The 22,199-nt window shown below is 47.1% G+C and overlaps 1 protein-coding gene across 1 annotated transcript in view; it reads right to left on the bottom strand.

Annotated features, from left to right (window-relative positions):
- Nucleotides 1-22,199, bottom strand: part of LOC140720200 (uncharacterized) — a 70,747-nt gene that overhangs the window by 9,182 nt on the left and 39,366 nt on the right. The window contains exons 2-5 of the mRNA XM_073035086.1: nt 7,269-7,364; nt 6,625-6,858; nt 5,166-5,188; nt 4,960-5,078 (exon numbers count right to left, since the gene is read on the bottom strand). Coding sequence (XP_072891187.1) covers nt 4,960-5,078; nt 5,166-5,188; nt 6,625-6,858; nt 7,269-7,364 — 472 coding nt within the window. The remainder of the gene's footprint in view (nt 1-4,959; nt 5,079-5,165; nt 5,189-6,624; nt 6,859-7,268; nt 7,365-22,199) is intronic.

The following is a 22,199-nucleotide window of genomic DNA, read 5'->3' as shown; positions in this document are numbered from 1 at the left end:
TCCCTTTGCAACTCAGATTTTTGAATTTCACCCTGTTTACAGAATTGTCTATGTTTTTATTCCTTCGACCAAAGTCGTACCTGCCTAAGTTTGTACCTGCCAAACTCTACCTGTGCTACAAGATCCTTATTACGTATACTGGTGCATTCAAATAAGACCATAAGACAAAGCAGCAGAAGCCGGCCATTCGGCCCTTTGAATCAGCTCCACCATTTAATCATGAGCTGATCCATTCTCCCATTTAGTCCCACCCCCCACCTTTTCACCATGACCTTTGATGCCCTGGCTACTCATATACCGATCAATCTCTGCTTTAAATACACCCAATGACCTGGCCTCCACTGCCGCAAGAAATTCACAGATTCACCACCCTCTGGCTAAAAAAAATTCTTCGCATCTCCATTCTGAATGGGCACCCTTCAATCCTTAAGTCATGCTCTCTCGTACTAGACTCCCCCACCATAGGAAACAACTTTGCCAAAACCACTCTCGAAATGTTTCTGTGAGGTTCCCCGTCATTCTTCTAAACTCCACGGAGTACAGTCCAAGAGCGGTCAAATGTTCCTCATATGTTAACCCTCTCATTCCCGGAATCATTCTAGCGAATCTTCTCTGAACCCTCTCCAATGTCAGAACATCCTTTCTTAAAGAAGGAGTCCAAAACTGCACACAGTATTCCAAGAGAGGTCTTACCAGTGCCTTATAGAGCCTCAACATCACATCCCTGCTCCTATACTATATTCCAATAGAAATGAATGTCAGCATTGCATTCACCTTCTTCACCACCAACTCAACCTAGAGGTTAACCTTAAGGGTATCCTGCACGAGTACTCCCAAGTCCCTTTGCATCTCAGAACTTTGAATTCTCTCTACATTTAAATAATAGTCTGCCGATTTATTTCTTCTACCAACGTGCATGACCATACACTTTTCAACATTGTATTTCATTTGCCACTTCTTTGACCACTCTCATAATCTATCCAAGTCTCTCTGCAAACTCTCTGTTTCCTCAGCACTACCGTCCCCTCCACCTATCTTTGTATCATCAGCAAACTTAGCTACAAAGCCATCTATTCCATCATCCAAATCGTTGATATACAACGTAAAAAGATGCGGCCCCAACACGGACCCCTGTGGAACACCACTGGTAACTGGCTGCCAACCAGAATGGGATCCTTTATTCCCAATCTCTGTTTCCTGCCAATCAGCCAACGCTCTATCCACATATGTAACTTTCCCGTAATTCCATGGGCTCTTATCTTGTTTCGCAGCCTCATGTGCGGCACCTTGTCAAAGGCCTTCTGAAAATCCAAATACACAACATCCACTGCATCACCCTTGTCTACCCTACTTGTAATCTCCTCAAGAAATTTCAATGGGTTTGTCAGGCAGGATTTTCCTTTAAGGAAACCATGCTGAGTTTGGCCTATCTTGTCATATGCCTCCAGGTACTCGGTAACCTCATCCTTGACAATTGACTCCAGAAACTTCCCAACCATTTCTCAAGCTAACAGGTCTATAATTCACTTTTTGCTTCCTTGCCCCCTTCTTAAATACCAGAGTGGCATTTGCAATCTTCCACTCCTCCAGAACCATGCCAGAATCTATTGACTTTTGAAAGATCATTGCTCCGCGATCTCCACAGCTACTTCCTTCAAAACACAAGGGTGCATTCCATCTGGACCTGGAGATTTATCTACCCTTAGACTATTCAGCTTCCTGAGAACTTTCTCTGTCGTAATTGTGACTGCGCACACTTCTCTTCCCTGACACCCTTGAGTGTCCGGAATACTGCTGATATCTTCCTCCATGAGGGCTGATGAAAATACTCATTCAGTTCGTCAGCCATCTCCTTATCTCCCATTACAATTTCTCCAGCATCATTTTCTATTGGTCCTTTCTCCACTCTCACCTGTTTTTTACTCTTTATATACTTGAAAAAGCTTTTAGTATCTTCTTTGATGTTATTTGCTAGCTTCCTTTTATAGTTCATCTTTTCCCTCTTAATGGCCTTCTTAGTTTCCTTTTGTAAGCTTTTAAAAACTTCCCAATCCTCTGTCTTCCCACTAATTTTTGCTTCCTTGAATGCCCTCTCCTTTGCTTTTACTTTGGCTTTCACTTCTCTTGTCAGCCACGGTCGCATCCTTTATCCATTCGAAAATTTCTTCTTTTTTGGAATATATCTGTCTTGCACCTTCCTCACTTCTCGCATAAACTCCAGCCACTGAGCACCTTCTCCTTTGTAACAGTAACTGCACTCACTTCTCTTTCCTCGCACTCTTCAACACCGGGCACAGTGCGAGTGTCTTCCATGGTGAAGACTGGTGCAAAATATTTGGTTTAGCTGCCATCTCTTTATCCCGCGTTATTATATATCCGGCCTCATTTTCTAGCGTCCTATATCCACTCTCATCTCTGTTTTATTTTTTTTACAGTACTTGAAAAACAATTTGATATTGTTTGCTAACTTGTTTTACAAAGACAGGTGTGTAAAAAGGGCCTGAAGGATCTTTGGAGACCAGAGTTATCCCAACCACAAACAGTACCAGTTGCTACCATCCGGGATACGGTACCGCAGCATAAAAGCCAGGAGCAACAGGCTCCGGGACAGCTTCTTCAACCAGGCCATCAGACTGATTAACTCATGCTGACACAACTGTATTTCTATGTTATATTAACCAGCATGTTGTACATATTATTCATCATAAATTACTATAAATTGCACATTGCACATTTACATGGAGACGTAACGTAAAGATTTTTAATCCTCATGTATATGAAGGATGTAAGTAATAAAGTCAATTCAATTCAAATCAATTTCTTGTTTATTTTTTCCTGCCCAATCATCCTTTTAGTTTCTCTCTGTAGATATTTAAAAGCTTCCCAATCCTTTGTCTTCCTACTAATTTTTGTTTAGTTGTATGCCCTCTCTTTTGCCTTTGCATTAACTTGTCTTCCCTTGTCAGCCACGGTTTTACTATTTTGCCATTTTAGTATTTATTTATTTTTGGAATACATCTATCCTTCACCTTCCTCATTTTCCCAGAAACTGACACCATTTCTGCTCTGCTCTGATCCCTGCCAGCATCTCCTTCCAATTTGCTTTGGCCAACTCCTCTCTCAGACAACTGTAATTTCTTTTACTTCTCTGAAATACTACAATGTCAGACTTCACTTTCTCCTTATCAGATTTCAAGTTGAACTCAGTCATGTTGTGAGCACTGCCTCCTAAGGTTTCTTTTAGCTACTCACCTCTGGTTCAATACATAACACCCAATCCAGTAGAGCTGTTCCCTGAGTAGGCTCAACGACAAACTGCTCTAGAAAGCCATCACATTGCATTCGACAAACTCACTCTCTTGAGATCCTTTACCAACCTGATTTTCCCAATTGCCCTGCATGTTGAAATCTCCCATGATTATCATAACATTGTCCTTTTCATCAGCCTTTTCTATTTCCAGCTGTAATCTGTGGGCCTCAACCCACTGACTGTTGGGAGGCCTGTATATGACTGCTGTCAGTGTCATTTTTACTTTTGCAGTTCCTTACCTCAACCCACAAGATTCAACATCTTCCAATCCTATGTCGCATCTTGCTGCTGATTTACCAACAGAGCCACGCTACCCCCTCACCCGACCTTCCTATACCTCCGATACATTGTGAAACCTTGAACATTCAGCTCCCAACTACAACCATCCTTCAGCCACGATTCCGTGATGGCCACAACATCATACCTGACAATCGGTAATCGTGCAACAAGATCATCCACCTTATTTCTCATACTCCATGCATTGAGATATAACACTTTGTGTACTGTATCTGCTACCCTTTTTAATTCTGCATCCCTAATGCACTGATACTCACCCTGCTGGCTGCAATTTTCTCCTCGCATCTGTCCGCCCTATCTGACAGTCTGACTGCACGCTATCATTGCATTTTACCATCAGTCCTATCCCTTCACTCCAGTTCCCGAGCACCCCCCCCCCACCAAATTAGTTCAGACCCTCCCCAACAGCTCTATCAAACCTCTCTGTGAGAATATTGTTCTCCCTCGGGTCCCTTTTGAGCAGGTCATTCCTCCACCAGAACAGATCCCAATGATCCAAGAACCTGAATCCCTGTCCCCAGCACCATCTTCTCAGCCATGTTTATCTGCCAAATTATCCTGTTTCTACCCTCACCAGCACGTGGCACAGGCAGCAATCCAGAAATTACAACCCTGGGGGTGCTGCTTCTGAGCTTTTTACCAAGCTCTCCAAATTCTATTTTCAGGACCCCTTTTCTTTTACTTCCAATGTCATTGTCCCAAAATTTACCAAGATATCTGGCTCTTTTCCCTCCTTCTCTAAAATGCTGCGGACACGATTCGAGGCATCCCTGACCCTGGCACCCAGGAGGCAACATACCATTCGGGTGTCCCGTTCACATCAATAGATTCTCCTGTCTCTTCCCCTGGCGATTCAGTCCCGGATCACAACCACTCCCCTCTTCTGCCTCTAACAACAGTGAGAGATGCTGATCCGGAAGGGGGAAGACCTGTGTCAGTCAGAGTCTGCACTCACAGGGCACATGAAGGACTTGTGTATTTTCCTGACAATCCCGGTCACCACACTGATACCTGCTTTTATTCCTTATAATATTAACGTCAGTATTTAATTCCCAGTTCCTCTGGTAGATCCTAACTCATGTCCTGGCGTGTTAGTGCAGTGTGTCTGCGATTGGAACACAGTGGTTCATCTGCCAGTCCCGTGTATTGGTTGTATTGTGACCCTGTGCTGGTGTGTCCAGGGGTCTGACATCTCCAGCTGCCCATGTGACAGTGATGCCTCCCAGTTGGTGGGGTTGATGTGAAATAAACTTCACTTCCCCTTCAGTCCATTATTACAGACAATCTTTGCCTCAAATTGGAACTAAATTGAGCTTCATAAACAAGGGGAAATGAATCTTTGTAAGTTTTACCTCGATTAATAGCATCAAGTGTTTCTCTCAGCACTGTGTTCAACAAATAGAGGTGATCGAATTTTTCAACCGGTAGGGCCTCATCTGTCACTGACAATTCCTGGACATCGTCATTAATCCTGTAAATATTAAACTGCTGGTTATAAATTGCTATTCTGAACTATTTTACAAATCCATTCAGGGTTTCAGAAAAGAGCCTGTCCTACCTTCTGTTCTGACGAGCTTCCTCCTGAAATAAATAAAACACAAATCCGATTAGACTTGGACTTACTGTCCATATCCTGAATTTCTTCCAAATCATTACAAGGTGTTGAAAATTCCCACTCCCGCAGTCACTCACACACACGGACAATACAGAACCACAGGGTAACTTACAAGGAAAGTTTCTGAATGTCAGACCATTACTGAGAGGATGAAACTTACAGGGAAGACAGGACAGGCTGTGCATTATCATCTGGATATGACGTCAGGCTGATAGGATGGAGGAATTTAAGATCAGTGATGTCTTTGTTTGTGTGCGGGTGGAGGAAGTACCTCTATTTATGGGGAGACGCGTGGGGAGATGTAATTCCAGATGGATTTTAACAAATTCCACTAGAAATTTAGTGAAGAGGATGTGGAACTCAGTGCCACAGGAGTGCCTGAAATGGAACAGCAGAGATTGACTGTGATGGGGAAACTGGATAAACACGTGAGCGTCCAGAGATTTCGGGGCACTGTTGCTGGTTGTGGTGAGTAGGTGGCAGGAGGATTGTGCAGAGGGGAAATTGAGAGGAGGAAATGGGCCGAATGGCCTGGTTATGTTTTGAATGATTGAACGTTCATTTGAATGTTATCTGTAAAAGTAAAGAGACAGTAATAGTTTCCCTAATCTGGCGGAAACCGGATATAGAAGATAAGTCTGATGTGTGGGTCAAATTCTTTGTTCTCACTGATTGACAAAGAGACCCTCACACCAACCGCACCAGACACACTCACAGCCAGTGACTGGAACCGGGAGTTAATGAGAGTTTTAGGGGATATTTAATGCAGAATTAAGGACACAGTCAGCAGCTCTGTGTTACGATCAGAGTAAATAATTTCAGAGAAATTTGCATTCTATCCTGGGATGCACAGAAGTTGTGGAAGTCCAGTTTTGGGACAACAACAACCCTGAATAGATGCATCAATTCTCTGGTGAGAAACTGTTTACTGCCATTTGTAAATGCTGTGTGCAGGAGCAACACGTCTGTTTTCTGTCTGCATTGTATTCTGTGTTAGGTGTTTATTATGGTAACTCGTCACGTGAGTGGGGACGTGGTAAAAGCGAAGGGGAAAAGTTACGTCTCTGTACTTTGCTCTGGGCTGTTTTGAGCTGGGGACGGGCGGATGTCATTCTGTTCTTGACTGCTGTGTTGCAGCTTACTTTACAATGAATTACCCTGAAGTTTCATCGCTTCAAGATTGTATTTTGCTAATGAAGGACTGAAAGCGTATCTTGGACATTTTGAAATGTCATTATTGGAGTGATGGGAGGGTGCGTCATGCAAGTATAACAACTTGTGTGAGGTCGCCAGCAGCGGCAATTGATTTGTTAGAATTGGCCGCTGTGCTGTGTTTATTTCAAATATACCACTGTTCACTTAGTGCCCTTTGACAGAAACAAATTGAAATATAATCCCTCACCTTGAGAAACATCACACTGTCTTTCTGATCCATCTGTTCCTTTAACTTCGAGATTTCCTCCTGAATAAACCTTATATTCTCTTGAATCTCCCGAAGATTTTTCTCCATTGAGTTGAGAATCCTCTTCTCTTCTTCCCTGAGATCCCTGAGTAAGCTCTGCTCTTTCTCAGTGATAATCTGGCGCAGTTCAACAAACTGGGATGTGACGTGGGACTGAAGGCTGTGTGACTGTTCCTGTCGAATGAAAGGTGAAGATTAATATACTGCATTGCTGTGCTCTGTTTCCTTTTGTCGTTAAGTTCGGTCTATTGGAGTCCATGCTACTTCTGAGTGCATTCCCGTCAACACCATTCCCTCACGTTTTCCTGAAACCTATTCTCACTTATTGACCCATAAACTCCCATCTGATTCACACACACCCTCCCCACCTTTACAGGGTTAATTGTAATTAACCATTCATCCAGCATGTCCTTGGAATGTGTCTGAAACTGTCATGACCACAGGGAGAGCATGCAAACTCCACACAGACAGCAGCAGAGGTCAGGATCGAACCCAGGTCACTGGAGCTGCGATACTCTGCTATTCTGCATTAAATGGAGCAAAATTCGACAGTAATATCAGAAATTCCGCTCATGAAGCCTCACCCGAACTCCGGAAATCTTCTCTTTCTGTTGCTGCTCCTTTTCCTGGAAGTCTGATTTCTTTTTTGTGAGAGAGTCTAAGGAAGATTCTAGCTGATCCTGGAAGTCAGAGAGTGAAGGAAATAGAAACAAAGATGCATCAAAAGAAACAGGTGATCAACCCAGATTATCACACAAAATGCCGGAGGAACTCAGTGAGTCAGGCAGCATCTATTCAGGGGGAATAAACAGTCGGTGTTCCGGGATGAGACCCTTCATTAGGACTGGGAAGGAACGGGACAGAAGCTACAATAAAAAGGTTGGGGATGAGAACCAGCTGACAGGTGACGGGTGAGACAATGTGAGGGGGAACGTGGGGGAGGGTGATGAAGTGAGAAGCTGAGAGGGGACAGGTGGAAGAGGTAAAGGGCTGGAGAAGAAGGAATCTAATACGAGAGGACAATTCACCATGGAAGAAACGGGAGGAACTGGGCAGTTTGCGGCCCTGAATGGTGACGAGGGAGGAGGTTAGGAGTCAGGTGTAGCACTTGTCCCGCTTGCAGGTGTCAGTGCCAGCAGGGAGCGAGTGGATCAGGGCGATACAGTACGTAGAGCGCGATCCGTATAGAGAGCGGAGAGTTGCGGGGTGAGGAAGAGGGCTGTGGGACGGAGAGATGCTAGAATCCCGTGGGAGAAGGCGAAAGTTGCAGAGAATGATGTGTTAGTTATAGAGGCTCGTGCGATGATATGTAGGACAAAGGAAATATTTTAAGTATTGAACTAACGTTAGTTTTTACCTTGTAGGTTTTAACAGCTTCTTTAATCGGCATGAAGCGGTGCTCTCTGTGTTCCTGCGCGTCTCTACAGATCACACAGATCAGTGTCTTGTCCGTTTCGCAAAACAGCTTCAGTTCTTCCTCATGTTCCTCGCAGTGAAGTTTACTTTCCTTCCCTTTCGGATTCAGGTTTAGATTTCGAGCTTTTTCAGCCAGATTTGCTAAGGCCCGATTCACCCTGAGGGTGCGGTCAGCAAACACCTCTCTACATTCCGGGCAGGAGTTTCTCTCCTCCCTTTCCCAACACAGTGTAATACAAGAGCGACAGAAGTTGTGTCCGCACTCCAGTGATACCGGATCGGTGAAGAAATCCAGGCAGACGGGACAAATTGCCTCCTCGGTCCAACTCTCGGTCGGTCTTTTCGAAGCCATGTTAACTCCCAGCACTTCCTGATTCAGAATGCTTTCACTTTCGGGGAGCTGCTGATCCCCTGCAGTACCGCGATTGTCCACTACGCGCGCTGCAGACGGGGAATGAACATTCTGCTGCTGGATATGTTCAGTGGAAATTCTGGCTATTTCCATGTTAGTGTGGGATCAAAAACAAATTAAACAGGGAAAAGATAAGAAAACGCCCAATGGACTGTCTAAGCCCGGCGACGAGCGTAGGTGAGTTGGCCATATGCCCAGCGACCCCGTCTCGTAAACACCTAGAGAGACAAAAAACGTTAGCTGAATGTCCAAAGGCCCCATCGCTCCGATCGGAAGGACCTTTCCGGATAGAGATCCTTCATCTGAACTGTCTCAACCCGAAATGCCGATTGTCCATTTCCCTCCACAGATGCTGCCCGACCCCCTGAGTCCCTCCAGCAGCTCGTTTTTTATCTTTCTCCATGTCTAACAGATTCAGAGTGGAGTGTAAAACGGTGGATAAGTAAAGTGAAAACCTGCCATTAAACTGGGGATGCGGAGAGAATATTGTGCTGTGAGGAGAGAGATGCAGTGGTGATGACCGACCTGTGGTTGCAGGAAAAAGCACAGGACTGGACTTTCTGCGTCATAGGGTGGAAAATGTTAATTTTTCGGTAAGGTCCTGATTTCAACAGCCCTTCGTGAGAAAAACTTCATGACTTGACCCATGTCTGTCCTGTCTCCAATAGAAGCCCTGGTCTCCTTCACTCTGGACACAGATCAGATGTTGATACTTTTTTTTGTATCAAAATAAACTTTATACTCTTTATTCAGAATGATAAAACGTGCCAATACCTTTACCCAATGAATTTACATTCATTCTCTATTGGGTATTCTGTTGTCTGTTGTCGCCCATGTGCCCCCTGGGGTGGTGAACAATAATTGAGAGGCTTTCTCAGCCAACACGGCCTCTCCCAGTCTAGCAGTAGATAGACCCGATAGTTCCAATGGTGTCCCTGTAGTCTGGAATGTGTCAGTCGGCAGCATTCCTGTACGACAGGGGTTCCCAGCATTTTGTGCTAAACACCAGTACCAGTAACCGTGGACCCCTGGTTGGGAACCGCTGCTCTCCGGACATCTCGGTGTGATGGCAGGCCAACAAGTTTCGAGCGTCTTTCCCCGAGTTGATGATATTCCAGGAGCACTTGCTGTCCGTTTTCCTGCGCGTCCTGGGAATAGCCTGAGGATCAGTGAGCCTTCTCTCACGCAGCTGCTGTGACACAGGCTCTTGCATCTTTCTCCACAGATCTTCGCCAGCCCACAGTCCGCAAAGAGGTGAGTGACCGTCTCGTCTCCACTGCAGTAATCTCGGGGCAGCGCGCTGTGGGAGTGATCTCCGGGCATGCAGCAAGGATCAGACTGGGAGCGGCCCCTCTCGTCTCCACTGCAGTAATCCCGGGGCAGCGTGCTGTGGGAGTGATCTCCGGGCATGCAGCAAGGATCAGACCGGGAGGGACTCTCTCGCCGCCAGACAGGTGAGGTCTTGGTGCCTGTTGGTCAGATCTGGTGATGAGGCATTCTGCCAGATGGTCTGGGCTGTCTGCTCAGGGAACCACTCCACTGTGTCCATCCAGTCCTTCTCCTGCAGTAACTGCAGGACATTCCGTGCTGACCACTGTCTGGTGTTCTTGTGGTCAAAGCTGCTGGTCTGAAAGAACTGTCACCAATTTCATGAACACAAGGTTCACATGGAGAAGCTTCCTGACTGAGACAGACACAGTCTCACAGGGTATTTACAGAGTAGGGGCAGGAATGATGTTTCCCCTGGCTGGACAGTGGAACCGGGGATCACAGACTCAAAATCCGAGGTCACCTCAGCAGGACTGAGATGAGGAGAAATTTCCCCACCCACAGTGCGTGAATATTTGGAGTTTTCTCCACAGATTTTCTAAATTAAACCGACATATTTAGGGGCTCGGCGATGTTGGGAACGTAGCAGGAAAGTGGTGCTGAGGGCAAAGATCAGCCATGTTCTGAGTGAGGGACAGAACAGCGCAACGGGCCGAATGGCAACGTCTGTTCCTGTTTCTTATTTTCTAAATCACGAGGTTACCTTTGCGCCTTGTTCTCCCTTGGCCTTCAGCCTGTCGGATTGCACAGGGGAGCGGTGAGAGCTCCGGAGATCCATCAGCAGCCGCTGCGGTTATTTCATGTTCTTGTTCTTTATCATTATTTTTGTATTTACACAGTTTGTTACCTTCAGCACTCTGGCTGATCTTTCACTGCCTGCTTCTGTTGTGGTTACTATTCTATACTTTTTCTAAGTATGTCCGCAAGAAAATGCTTCTCGGGGTTGTATGTGGTGACTTATCTGGACTCTGATAATAAAATTTATTTTGCAATTTGAGTTTTGGGAAACTTGCTTTAATTCTGAGAACAAACTGTGACTGACATCTCCAGCTCCCAGCAGCTGCCCGTGCTCACATACTCACAGCCAATCATCAATCGCCGTTGGGAGAGGGATGCTCTCATTGGCTGAGGGGTGTCAGTGGGCGGGACGCTGAGCGCCCGGCCGGGCCGGGGTTTGGAACCGGGGCCGAGTGAGGCCGGAGACCGGGAGCTGCGCCTCGGGTTTCGGCTGCACCACCGGCGGGTCTTTGATCCTTTCGAAGGCAGAGCTGAAGAGACCGGCGGAGATTCCGTGAGATGTTTCAGCTACACGGAGGGCGCCCGGTCTTTCCCCGCCGAGGATCGGGGCCTGTTGTCTGGAGTTGTCTCCCAGACACGTCCCTTCCTGCTGGGAGACGGGAGCTGCCCCGCAGCGGCTGCCGATGGATCTCCGGAGCTCTCACCGTTCCCCTGTGCAATCCGAACGGCTGAAAACCAAGGGAGAACAAGGCGCAAAGGTAAACTCGTGCTTTAGAAAATAAGAAACAGGAGCATGCCTGGCCACTCGGCCCGTTGCGCCTATTCCACCCTTTCGTCAGAATAGTCCTTTCTTTTTAAATCTTTTTATTGATTTTAAACAAACATAAATGAAACATGAATTCAAAGAGCTTGAGAGTACATAATCAATAGGTTAAGGTATAAATACAAATAGATGATAATAACCTCGTAAACTCATAGTGGTTACAAAAAATGGAGAAAATAAGAAACCCTCCCCCCCAAAAAAAAATATGAAAAATATTCTAACCGACATGGGCCATTGCATTATATCAATTATAGCGTCAATAACTCTGCACCTCCATCCAAATAATTAAGGATAATAAAAGTAAGGTTTAGGAAAAGTCAGTTTAGCTCATATGAAAATGTTGAATAAATGGTCTCCAAGTTTCTTCATATTTAACTGAAGGGTCAAAGACAACAGTTGTAATTTTTTCTAAACTCGAACAAGAAATAGTTTGAGAAAACCACTGAAATATAGTTGGAGGATTAATTTCTTTCCAGTTCAATAGGATAGATCTTCTAGCCATTAATGTAACAAATGCAATCTTCCGCCAGGCTGGCGGGGGATAAAAGACTATTATCCACCATTGGTAAACCGGAAATTGCAGTAATAGGATGCGGTTGCAATTTGATATTCAGAACTGTTGAAATAATACCAAAAATATCTTTCCAATAATTTTGCAAACGGGGGCAAGACCAGAACATGTGGGTCAATGAAGCGACTTCAGAATGACATCTGTCACAGGTTGGATTAACATAAGAATAAAATTGAGCGAGTTTATCCTTGGACATGTGAGCCCTATGAACAACCTTAAATTGTATTAGGCATGTTCAGCACAAATAGAAGAAGAATTGACTAATTGTAAAATTTTCTCCCACTGCTCTGTGGGTATAAGACAGTGAAGTTCTTTTTCCCATTCCTTCTTAATTATTTCTGATACTCCTGGCTGTATTTTCATGATCATATGATAAATGATGGCTACTTAACCCTTCTGGCAAGGATTCAGAGCTAGAATTTTTTCTGTAATGTCCTTTAGACATAATTTCAGAAAATATAACATTCAAGAAATTTCTAACTTGCAAGTATCTAAAAAAATGAGTTTTAGGCTGTATAGCTGTTCAAAGGACATAAAACTGTTATCTAAAAATAGATGACGAAAACATGTTATACCTTTTGTTTTCCATAACACAAAGGCTTGGTCGATAAAAGAGGGCTGGAAAAAGAAGTTAGATATAATAGGGCTTGATTATTCAAGCAAAAGAATTTACGAAATTGAAACCATATTCTTAATGTATGTTGAACTATAGGATTAGTTATTTGTTTATTCGGTTTAGATAAAGCAAAAGGAAGCGAAGATCCTAAAATAGAAAACAATGAGAAGTCTTGTACAGATTTACACTCCAAATTTACCCATTCTGGGCAAGGTACTATGACCGATTCTTGTGTCCAAAATATTAAATACTGAATATTAACTGCCCAATAGTAAAATCTCAGGTTTGGCAAAGCAAAACCACCTTCTTTCTTAGGCTTCTGTAAATATTTTTTACTTAATCTCGGATTTTTACTCTGCCACACACACGAGGATATTTTGGAGTCAATAATATCAAAAAAAGATTTAGGAATATAAATTGGTAATGCTTGGAATAAATATATAAATTTGGGTAATACTATCATCTTGATACTATTAATTCGACCAACCAATGACAGAGATAATGGGGACCACCTGGTAACAAGTTGCTTCATTTGTTCAATTAAAGGTAAAAAATTAACTTAAAATTACCAAGAAACATAAGGGTTTATTTAAATACCCAAATAAGTAAAATGATCTGTGACAACTTTAAATGGTAAGTGTTTATAAATTGGAACTTGCATATTTAATGGAAATAATTCACTCTTATTAAAATTCAGTTTGTTGCCAGAAAAGCTACTAAACTGAGCAAGCAAGGATGAAATATCAGGAATAGATCTCTCAGGGTCAGATATGTATAGTAACAAATCATCAGCATATAATGATAACTTATAAGTCCCTTACCCACGGGTAATACCAAAAATATTAGGTGATTCATGAATGGCAACGGCTAAAGGTTCCAAAGCAATGTCAAATAATAGAGGACTTAAAGGACAGCCTTGCCTCGTACCACAGGACAACCGAAAAAAAGGAAATCTTTGATTATTGGTAAGAACTGAAGCAAAAGGATTATAATAGACTAATTTAATCCATGATATAAATTTCAAGCTAAAATTAAAATTCTGCAACGTATTAAATAAATATGGCCATTCAACTCTATCGAATGCTTTTTCAGCATCTAAGGAAATGATATTCTGGTATTTTAGATGAAGAAGTATAAATTATATTAATAAATTTTCTAATGTTAAAAGATGAATCACAGTTTTTAATAAATCCGGTCTGATCTTCAAAGATAATTTGAGGTAATACATTTTCTAATCTAGTGGGCAAAATTCTGGTAAAAATCTTAGAATCCGCATTCAGCAAGGATATTGGCCGATAGGATGCAAATTCAGTGGGGTCTTTATCTTTTTTAAGAATTGTAGAAATGGAGGCATCTTAAAAAGATTGTGGTTATTTACCTACGGTTAACGCATCTTTAAAAATTTTACAAAGCCAAGGAGCAAGTATAGAAGAAAAGGATTTAAAAAATTTTATATGCAACCTCTCGGGCAGGGACAGGGAGTGGGTTCCCCTTTCCAGACCCTGCCCGGGGACTTGTGCCACTCCTCAGGGTTATATATGGAACCTCTCGGACAGGGACAGGGAGTGGGTTCCCCTTTCCAGACCCCGCCCGGGGACTTGTGCCACTCCTCAGGGTTATATATGGAACCTCTCGGACAGGGACAGGGATTGGGTTCCCCTTTCCAGACCCCGCCCGGGGACTTGTGCCACTCCTCAGGGTTATATAGGAAACCTCTCGGGCAGGGACAGGTAGTGGGTTCCCTTTTCCAGACCCTACCCGGGGACTTGTGCCACTCCTCAGGGTTATATATGGAACCTCTCGGGCAGGGACAGGGAGTGGGTTCCCCTTTCCAGACCCTGCCCGGGGACTTGTGCCACTCCTCAGGGTTATATATGGAACCTGTCGGGCAGGGACAGGGAGTGGGTTCCCCTTTCCAGACCCCGCCCGGGGACTTGTGCCACTCCTCAGGGTTATATATGGAACCTCTCGTACAGGGACAGGGAGTGGGTTCCCCTTTCCAGACCCCGCCCGGGGACTTGTGCCACTCCTCAGGGTTATATAGGAAACCTCTCGGGCAGGGACAGGTAGTGGGTTCCCTTTTCCAGACCCTGCCCGGGGACGTGCCACTCCTCAGGGTTATATATGGAACCTCTCGGGCAGGAACATGGAGTGGGTTCCCCTTTCCAGACCCTAACCGGGGACATGTGCCACTCCTCAGGGTTATATATTGAACCTCTCGGACAGGGACAGGGAGTGGGTTCCCGTTTCCAGACCCTGCCCGGGGACTTGTGCCACTCCTCAGAGTTATATATGGAACCTCTCGGACAGGGACATGGAGTGGGTTCCCCTTTCCAGACCCTGCCCGGGGACTTGTGCCACTCCTCAGGGTTATATATGGAACCTCTCAGACAGGGACATGGAGTGGGTTCCCCTTTCCAGACCCTGCCTGGGGACTTGTGCCACTCCTCAGGGTTATATGTGGAACCTCTCGGACAGGGACAGGGAGTGGGTTCCCCTTTCCAGACCCTTCCCGGGGACTTGTAAACACTCCTCAGGGTTATATATGGAACCTCTCAGACAGGGACAGGGAGTGGGTTCCCGTTTCCCAGGCAGACGCCTGAAGGTGACCGGGAGCCACCAGAGGGGCTGATGTAATACAAGCCATGGCACGGTGGGTCACTGAGGAAAGGGAACCCATTTGAATGACAGCCCGACTGCATGCGGATTTTGGTGAATTTACCCTATAACTACAGAAAAAAGGAGAATCCCTTGCCTACTTTATAGCTCCTTTTAAGGATACGTGAGAGTCCAATGCCGGCAAACCCCTGGACAGATCAGTATGTCCAGTTGGCAGTGCAGACTTTTCTAAACTGTATCAGACACAATCCTGCCCACTCGTTTAAGTTAACTAATCTCAATTCGCTGTGTCAGACCTGGCCCCGGGTGACATAAATTCTGATGAATATGGAGCGCAATTGACTCTTTAGAGGGACTGGGGGTAGTGAGGAGATGGAGTACGGGTCCTGACAAAGAAACCAGATCGGGTGGCAGGATCGTTCGGACGGTGCAGATGAAGAGGACACTTGGCTAAGGACAGAAACGGGGTTTGTAGAAAGAGGGAACATTGGGCCAGAGATTGTCGCATTGCAATCACAGACAAGAATAATAAGAAGCAGGAAGAGAGACTGGATGATAGTGATACTCGACAGAGTACCACATTTACTCTCCACAATCCCTTTGGTCCCGGATAGGGCAGGCCAGAGGGGACGGATCACAGTGATACTCGACAGAGTACCACATTTACTCTCCAGAATCCCTTTGGTCCTGGATAGGGCAGGCCAGAGGGGACGGATCGCAGTGATACTCGACAGAGTACCACATTTACTCTCCACAATCCCTTTGGTTCCGGATAGGGCAGGCCAGAGGGGACGGATCACAGTGATACGACAGAGTACCACATTTACTCTCCACAATCCCTTTGGTCCCGGAGAGGGCAGGCCTGAGGGGACGGATCACAGTGATACGACAGAGTACCACATTTACTCTCCACAATCCCTTTGGTCCCGGATAGGGCAGGCCAGAGGGGACGGATGACAGTGATACTCGACAGAGTACCACATTTATTCTCCACAATCCCTTTGGTCCCGGATAGGGCAGGCCAGAGGGGACGGATCACAGTGATACTCGACAGAGTACCACATTTACTGTCAACAATCCCTTTGGTCCCGGATAGGGCAGGCCAGAGTGGACGGATCACAGTGATACGACAGAGTACCACATTTACTCTCCACAATCCCTTTGGTCCCTGATAGGGCAGGCCAGAGGGGACGGATCACAGTGATACTCGACAGAGTACCACATTTACTCTCCACAATCCCTTTCGTCCCGGATAGGACAGACCAGAGGGGACGGATCACAGTGATACTCAACAGAGTACCTCATTTACTCTCCACAATCCCTTTGGTCCCGGATAGGACAGGCCAGAGGGGACGGATCACAGTGATACTCGACAGAGTACCACATTTACTCTCCACAATCCCTTTGGTCCCGGATCGGGCAGGCCAGAGGGGACGGATCACAGTGATACTCGACAGAGTACCACATTTACTCTCAACAATCCCTTTGGTCCCGGATAGGGCAGGCCAGAGGGGATGGATCACAGTGATACTCGACAGAGTACCACATTTACTCTCCACAATCCCTTTAGTCCCGTGTAGGGCAGGCCAGAGGGGACGGATCACAGTGATACTCGACAGAGTACCACATTTACTCTCCACAATCCCTTTGGTCCCGGATAGGGCAGGCCAGAGGGGACGGATCACAGTGATACTCGACAGAGTACCACATTTACTCTCAACAATCCCTTTGGTCCTGGATAGGGCAGGCCAGAGTGGACGGATCACAGTGATACGACAGAGTACCACATTTACTCTCCACAATCCCTGTGGTCCCGGATAGGAGAAGCCAGAGGGGACGGATCACAGTGATACTCGACAGAGTACCACATTTACTCTCAACAATCCCTTTGGTCCCGGATAGGGCAGGCCAGAGGAGATGGATCACAGTGATACGACAGAGTACCACATTTACTCTCCACAATCCCTTTCGTCCCTGATAGTGCAGGCCAGAGGGAACGGATCACAGTGATTCTCGACAGAGTACCACATTTACTCTCCACGATCCCTTTGGTCCCGGATAGGACAGGCCAGAGGGGACGGATCACAGTGATACTCGACAGAGTACCACATTTACTCTCAACAATCCCTTTGGTCCCGGATAGGGCAGGCCAGAGGAGATGGATCACAGTGATACGACAGAGTACCGCATTTACTCTCCACAATCCCTTTCGTCCCTGATAGTGCAGGCCAGAGGTGACGGATCACAGTGATACTCGACAGAGTACCACATTTACTCTCCACAATCCCTTTTGTCCCGGATAGGGCAGGCCAGAGGGGACGGATCACAGTGATACTCGACAGAGTACCACATTTACTCTCAACAATCCCTTTGGTCCCGGATAGGGCAGGCCAGAGGAGATGGATCACAGTGATACGACAGAGTACCACATTTACTCTCCACAATCCCTTTCGTCCCTGATAGTGCAGGCCAGAGGGGACGGATCACAGTGATACTCGACAGAGTACCACATTTACTCTCCACAATCCCTTTGGTCCCGGATAGGGCAGGCCAGAGGGGACGGATCACAGTGATACTCGACAGAGTACCACATTTACTCTCCACAATACCTTTGGTCCCAGATAGGGCAGGCCAGAGGGGACCGATCACAGTGATACTCGACAGAGTACCACATTTACTCTCCACAATCCCTTTGGTCCCGGATAGGGCAGGCCAGAGGGGACGGATCGCAGTGATACTCGACAGAGTACCACATTTACTCTCCACAATCCCTTTGGTCCCGGATAGGGCAGGCCAGAGGGGACGGATCTCAGTGATACTCGACAGAGTACCACATTTACTCTCCACAATCCCTTTGGTCCCGGACAGGGCAGGCCAGAGGGGACGCATCACAGTGATACTCGACAGAGTACCTCATTTACTCTCCACAATCCCTTTGGTCCCGGATAGGACAGGCCAGAGGGGACGGATCACAGTGGTACGACAGAGTACCACATTTACTCTCCACAATCCCTTTGGTCCCTGATAGGGCAGGCCAGAGGGGACGGATCACAGTGATACTCGACAGAGTACCACATTTACTCCCCACAATCCGTTTGGTCCCGAATAGGGCAGGCCAGAGGGGACGGATCACAGTGATACTCGACAGAGTACCACATTTACTCTCCACAATCCCTTTGGTCCAGGATAGGACAGGCCAGAGGGGACGGATCACAGTGATTCTCGACAGAGTACCACAATTACTCTCCACAATCCCTTTGGTCCCGGATAGGACAGGCCAGAGGGGAGTGATCACAGTGATACTCGACAGAGTACCACATTTACTCTCCACAATCCCTTTGGTCCCGGATAGGGCAGGCCATAGGGGACGGATCACAGTGATACTCGACAGAGTACCACATTTACTCTCCACAATCCCTCTGGTCCCGGATAGGGCAGGCCAGAGGGGACGGATCACAGTGATACTCGACAGAGTACCACATTTACTCTCCACAATCCCTTTGGTCCAGGATAGGGCAGGCCAGAGGGGACGAATCACAGTGATACTCGACAGAGTACCACATTTACTCTCCACAATCCCTTTGGTCCCGGATAGGGCAGGCCAGAGGGGACGGATCACAGTGATACTCTACAGAGTACCACATTTACTCTCAACAATCCCTTTGGTCCCGGATAGGGCAGGCCAGAGGGGACGGATCACAGTGATACTCGACAGAGTACCACATTTACTTTCCACAATCCCTTTGGTCCCGGATAGGGCAGGCCAGAGGGGAGTGATCACAGTGATACTCGACAGAGTACCACATTTACTCTCCACAATCCCTTTGGTCCCGGATAGGGCAGGCCAGAGGGGACGGATCACAGTGATACTCGACAGAGTACCACATTTACTCTCCACAATCCCTTTGGTCCCGGATAGGGCAGGCCAGAGGGGACGGATCACAGTGATACTCGACAGAGTACCACATTTACTCTCCACAATCCCTTTGGTCCCGGATAGGACAGGCCAGAGGGGACGGATCACAGTGATACTCGACAGAGTACCTCATTTACTCTCCGCAATCCCTTTGTTCCCGGATAGGACAGGCCAGATGGGACGGATCACAGTGATACTCGACAGAGTACCACATTTACTCTCAACAAGCGCTTTGGTCCCGGATAGGGCAGGCCAGATGGGACGGATCTCAGTGATACTCGACAGAGTACCACATTTACTCTCCACAATCCCTTTGGTCCAGGATAGGGCAGGCCAGAGGGGACGGATCACAGTGATACTCGGCAGAGTACCACATTTACGCTCCACAATCCCTTTGGTCCCAAATAGGGCAGGCCAGAGTGGACGGATCACAGTGATACTCGACAGAGTACCACATTTACTCTCCACAATCCCTTTCGTCCCGGATAGGACAGGCCAGAGGGGACGGATCACAGTGATACGACAGAGTAACACATTTACTCTCCGCAATCCCTTTGGTCCCGGATAGGGCAGGCCAGAGGGGACGGATCACTGTGAAACTCGACAGAGTACCACATTTACTCTCCACAATCCCTTTGGTCCCGTATAGGGCAGGCCAGAGGGGAGAGATCTCAGTGATACTCGACAGAGTACCACATTTACTCTCAACAATCCCTTTGGTCCCGGATAGGGCAGGCCAGAGGGGTCGGATCACAGCGATACTCAACAGAATACCACATTTACTCTCCACAATCCCTTTGGTCCCGGATAGGGCAGGCCAGAGGGGTCGGATCACAGCGATACTCAACAGAATACCACATTTACTCTCCACAATCCCTTTGGTCCCGGATAGGGCAGGCCAGAGGGGTCGGATCACAGCGATACTCAACAGAATACCACATTTACTCTCCACAATCCCTTTGGTCCCGGATAGGGCATGCCAGAGGGGACGGATCACAGTGATACTCGACAGAGTACCACAGTTACTCTCCACAATCCCTTTGGTCCCGGATAGGACAGGCCAGAGGGGACGGATCACAGTGATACTCGACAGAGTACCACATTTACTCTCCACAATCCCTTTGGTCCCGGATAGGGCAGGTCAGAGGGGAGTGATCACAGTGATACTCGACAGAGTACCACATTTACTCTCCACAATCCCTTTGGTCCCGGATAGGGCAGGTCAGAGGGGAGTGATCACAGTGATACGACAGAGTACCACATTTACTCTCCACAATCCCTTTGGTCCCGGATAGGGCAGGCCAGAGGGGACGGATCACTGTGATACTCGACAGAGTACCACATTTACTCTCCACAATCCCTTTGGTCCCGTATAGGGCAGGCCAGAGGGGAGAGATCTCAGTGATACTCGACAGAGTACCACATTTACTCTCAACAATCCCTTTGGTCCCGGATAGGGCAGGCCAGAGGGGTCGGATCACAGCGATACTCAACAGAATACCACATTTACTCTCCACAATCCCTTTGGTCCCGGATAGGGCAGGCCAGAGGGGTCGGATCACAGCGATACTCAACAGAATACCACATTTACTCTCCACAATCCCTTTGGTCCCGGATAGGGCAGGCCAGAGGGGTCGGATCACAGCGATACTCAACAGAATACCACATTTACTCTCCACAATCCCTTTGGTCCCGGATAGGGCATGCCAGAGGGGACGGATCACAGTGATACTCGACAGAGTACCACAGTTACTCTCCACAATCCCTTTGGTCCCGGATAGGACAGGCCAGAGGGGACGGATCACAGTGATACTCGACAGAGTACCACATTTACTCTCCACAATCCCTTTGGTCCCGGATAGGGCAGGTCAGAGGGGAGTGATCACAGTGATACTCGACAGAGTACCACATTTACTCTCCACAATCCCTTTGGTCCCGGATAGGGCAGGTCAGAGGGGAGTGATCACAGTGATACGACAGAGTACCACATTTACTATCCACAATCCCTTTGGTCCCGGATAGGGCAGGCCAGAGGGGACGGATCACTGTGATACTCGACAGAGTACCACATTTACTCTCCACAATCCCTTTGGTCCCGGATAGGGCAGGCCAGAGGGGAGAGATCTCAGTGATACTCGACAGAGTACCACATTTACTCTCAACAATCCCTTTGGTCCCGGATAGGGCAGGCCAGAGGGGTCGGATCACAGTGATACTCAACAGAATACCACATTTACTCTCCACAATCCCTTTGGTCCCGGATAGGACAGACCAGAGGGGACGGATCACCGTGATACTCAACAGAGTACCTCATTTACTCTCCACAATCCCTTTGGTCCCGGATAGGACAGGCCAGAGGGGACGGATCACAGTGATACTCGACAGAGTACCACATTTACTCTCCACAATCCCTTTGGTCCCGGATAGGGCAGTCCAGAGGGGACGGATCGCAGTGATACTCGACAGAGTACCACATTTACTCTCCACAATCCCTTTGGTCCCGGATAGGGCAGGCCAGAGGAGATGGATCACAGTGATACGACAGAGTACCACATTTACTCTCCACAATCCCTTTCGTGCCGGATAGGGCAGGCCAGAGGGGACGGATCACAGTGATTCTCGACAGAGTACCACATTTACTCTCCACAATCCCTTTGGTCCCGGATAGGGCAGGCCAGAGGGGACGGATCACAGTGATACTCGACAGAGTACCACATTTACTCTCCACAATACCTTTGGTCCCGGATAGGGCAGGCCAGAGGGGACGGATCACAGTGATACTCGACAGAGTACCACATTTACTCTCCACAATCCCTTTGGTCCCGGATAGGACAGGCCAGAGGGGACGGATCACAGTGATACTCGACAGAGTACCACATTTACTCCCCACAATCCAATTGGTCCCGAATAGGGCAGGCCAGAGGGGACCGATCACAGTGATACTCGACAGAGTACCACATTTACTCTCCACAATCCCTTTGGTCCCGGATAGGGCAGGCCAGAGGGGACGGATCACAGTGATACTCGACAGAGTACCACATTTACTCTCAACAATCCCTTTGGTCCCGGATAGGA

Source organism: Hemitrygon akajei, unplaced genomic scaffold, assembly GCF_048418815.1.
Source record: "Hemitrygon akajei unplaced genomic scaffold, sHemAka1.3 Scf000038, whole genome shotgun sequence".
Lineage (NCBI taxonomy): Eukaryota > Metazoa > Chordata > Chondrichthyes > Myliobatiformes > Dasyatidae > Hemitrygon > Hemitrygon akajei.
The sequence above is the reverse complement of the archived record's forward strand: the minus strand, read 5'-3'. Positions and strand labels throughout refer to the sequence as shown.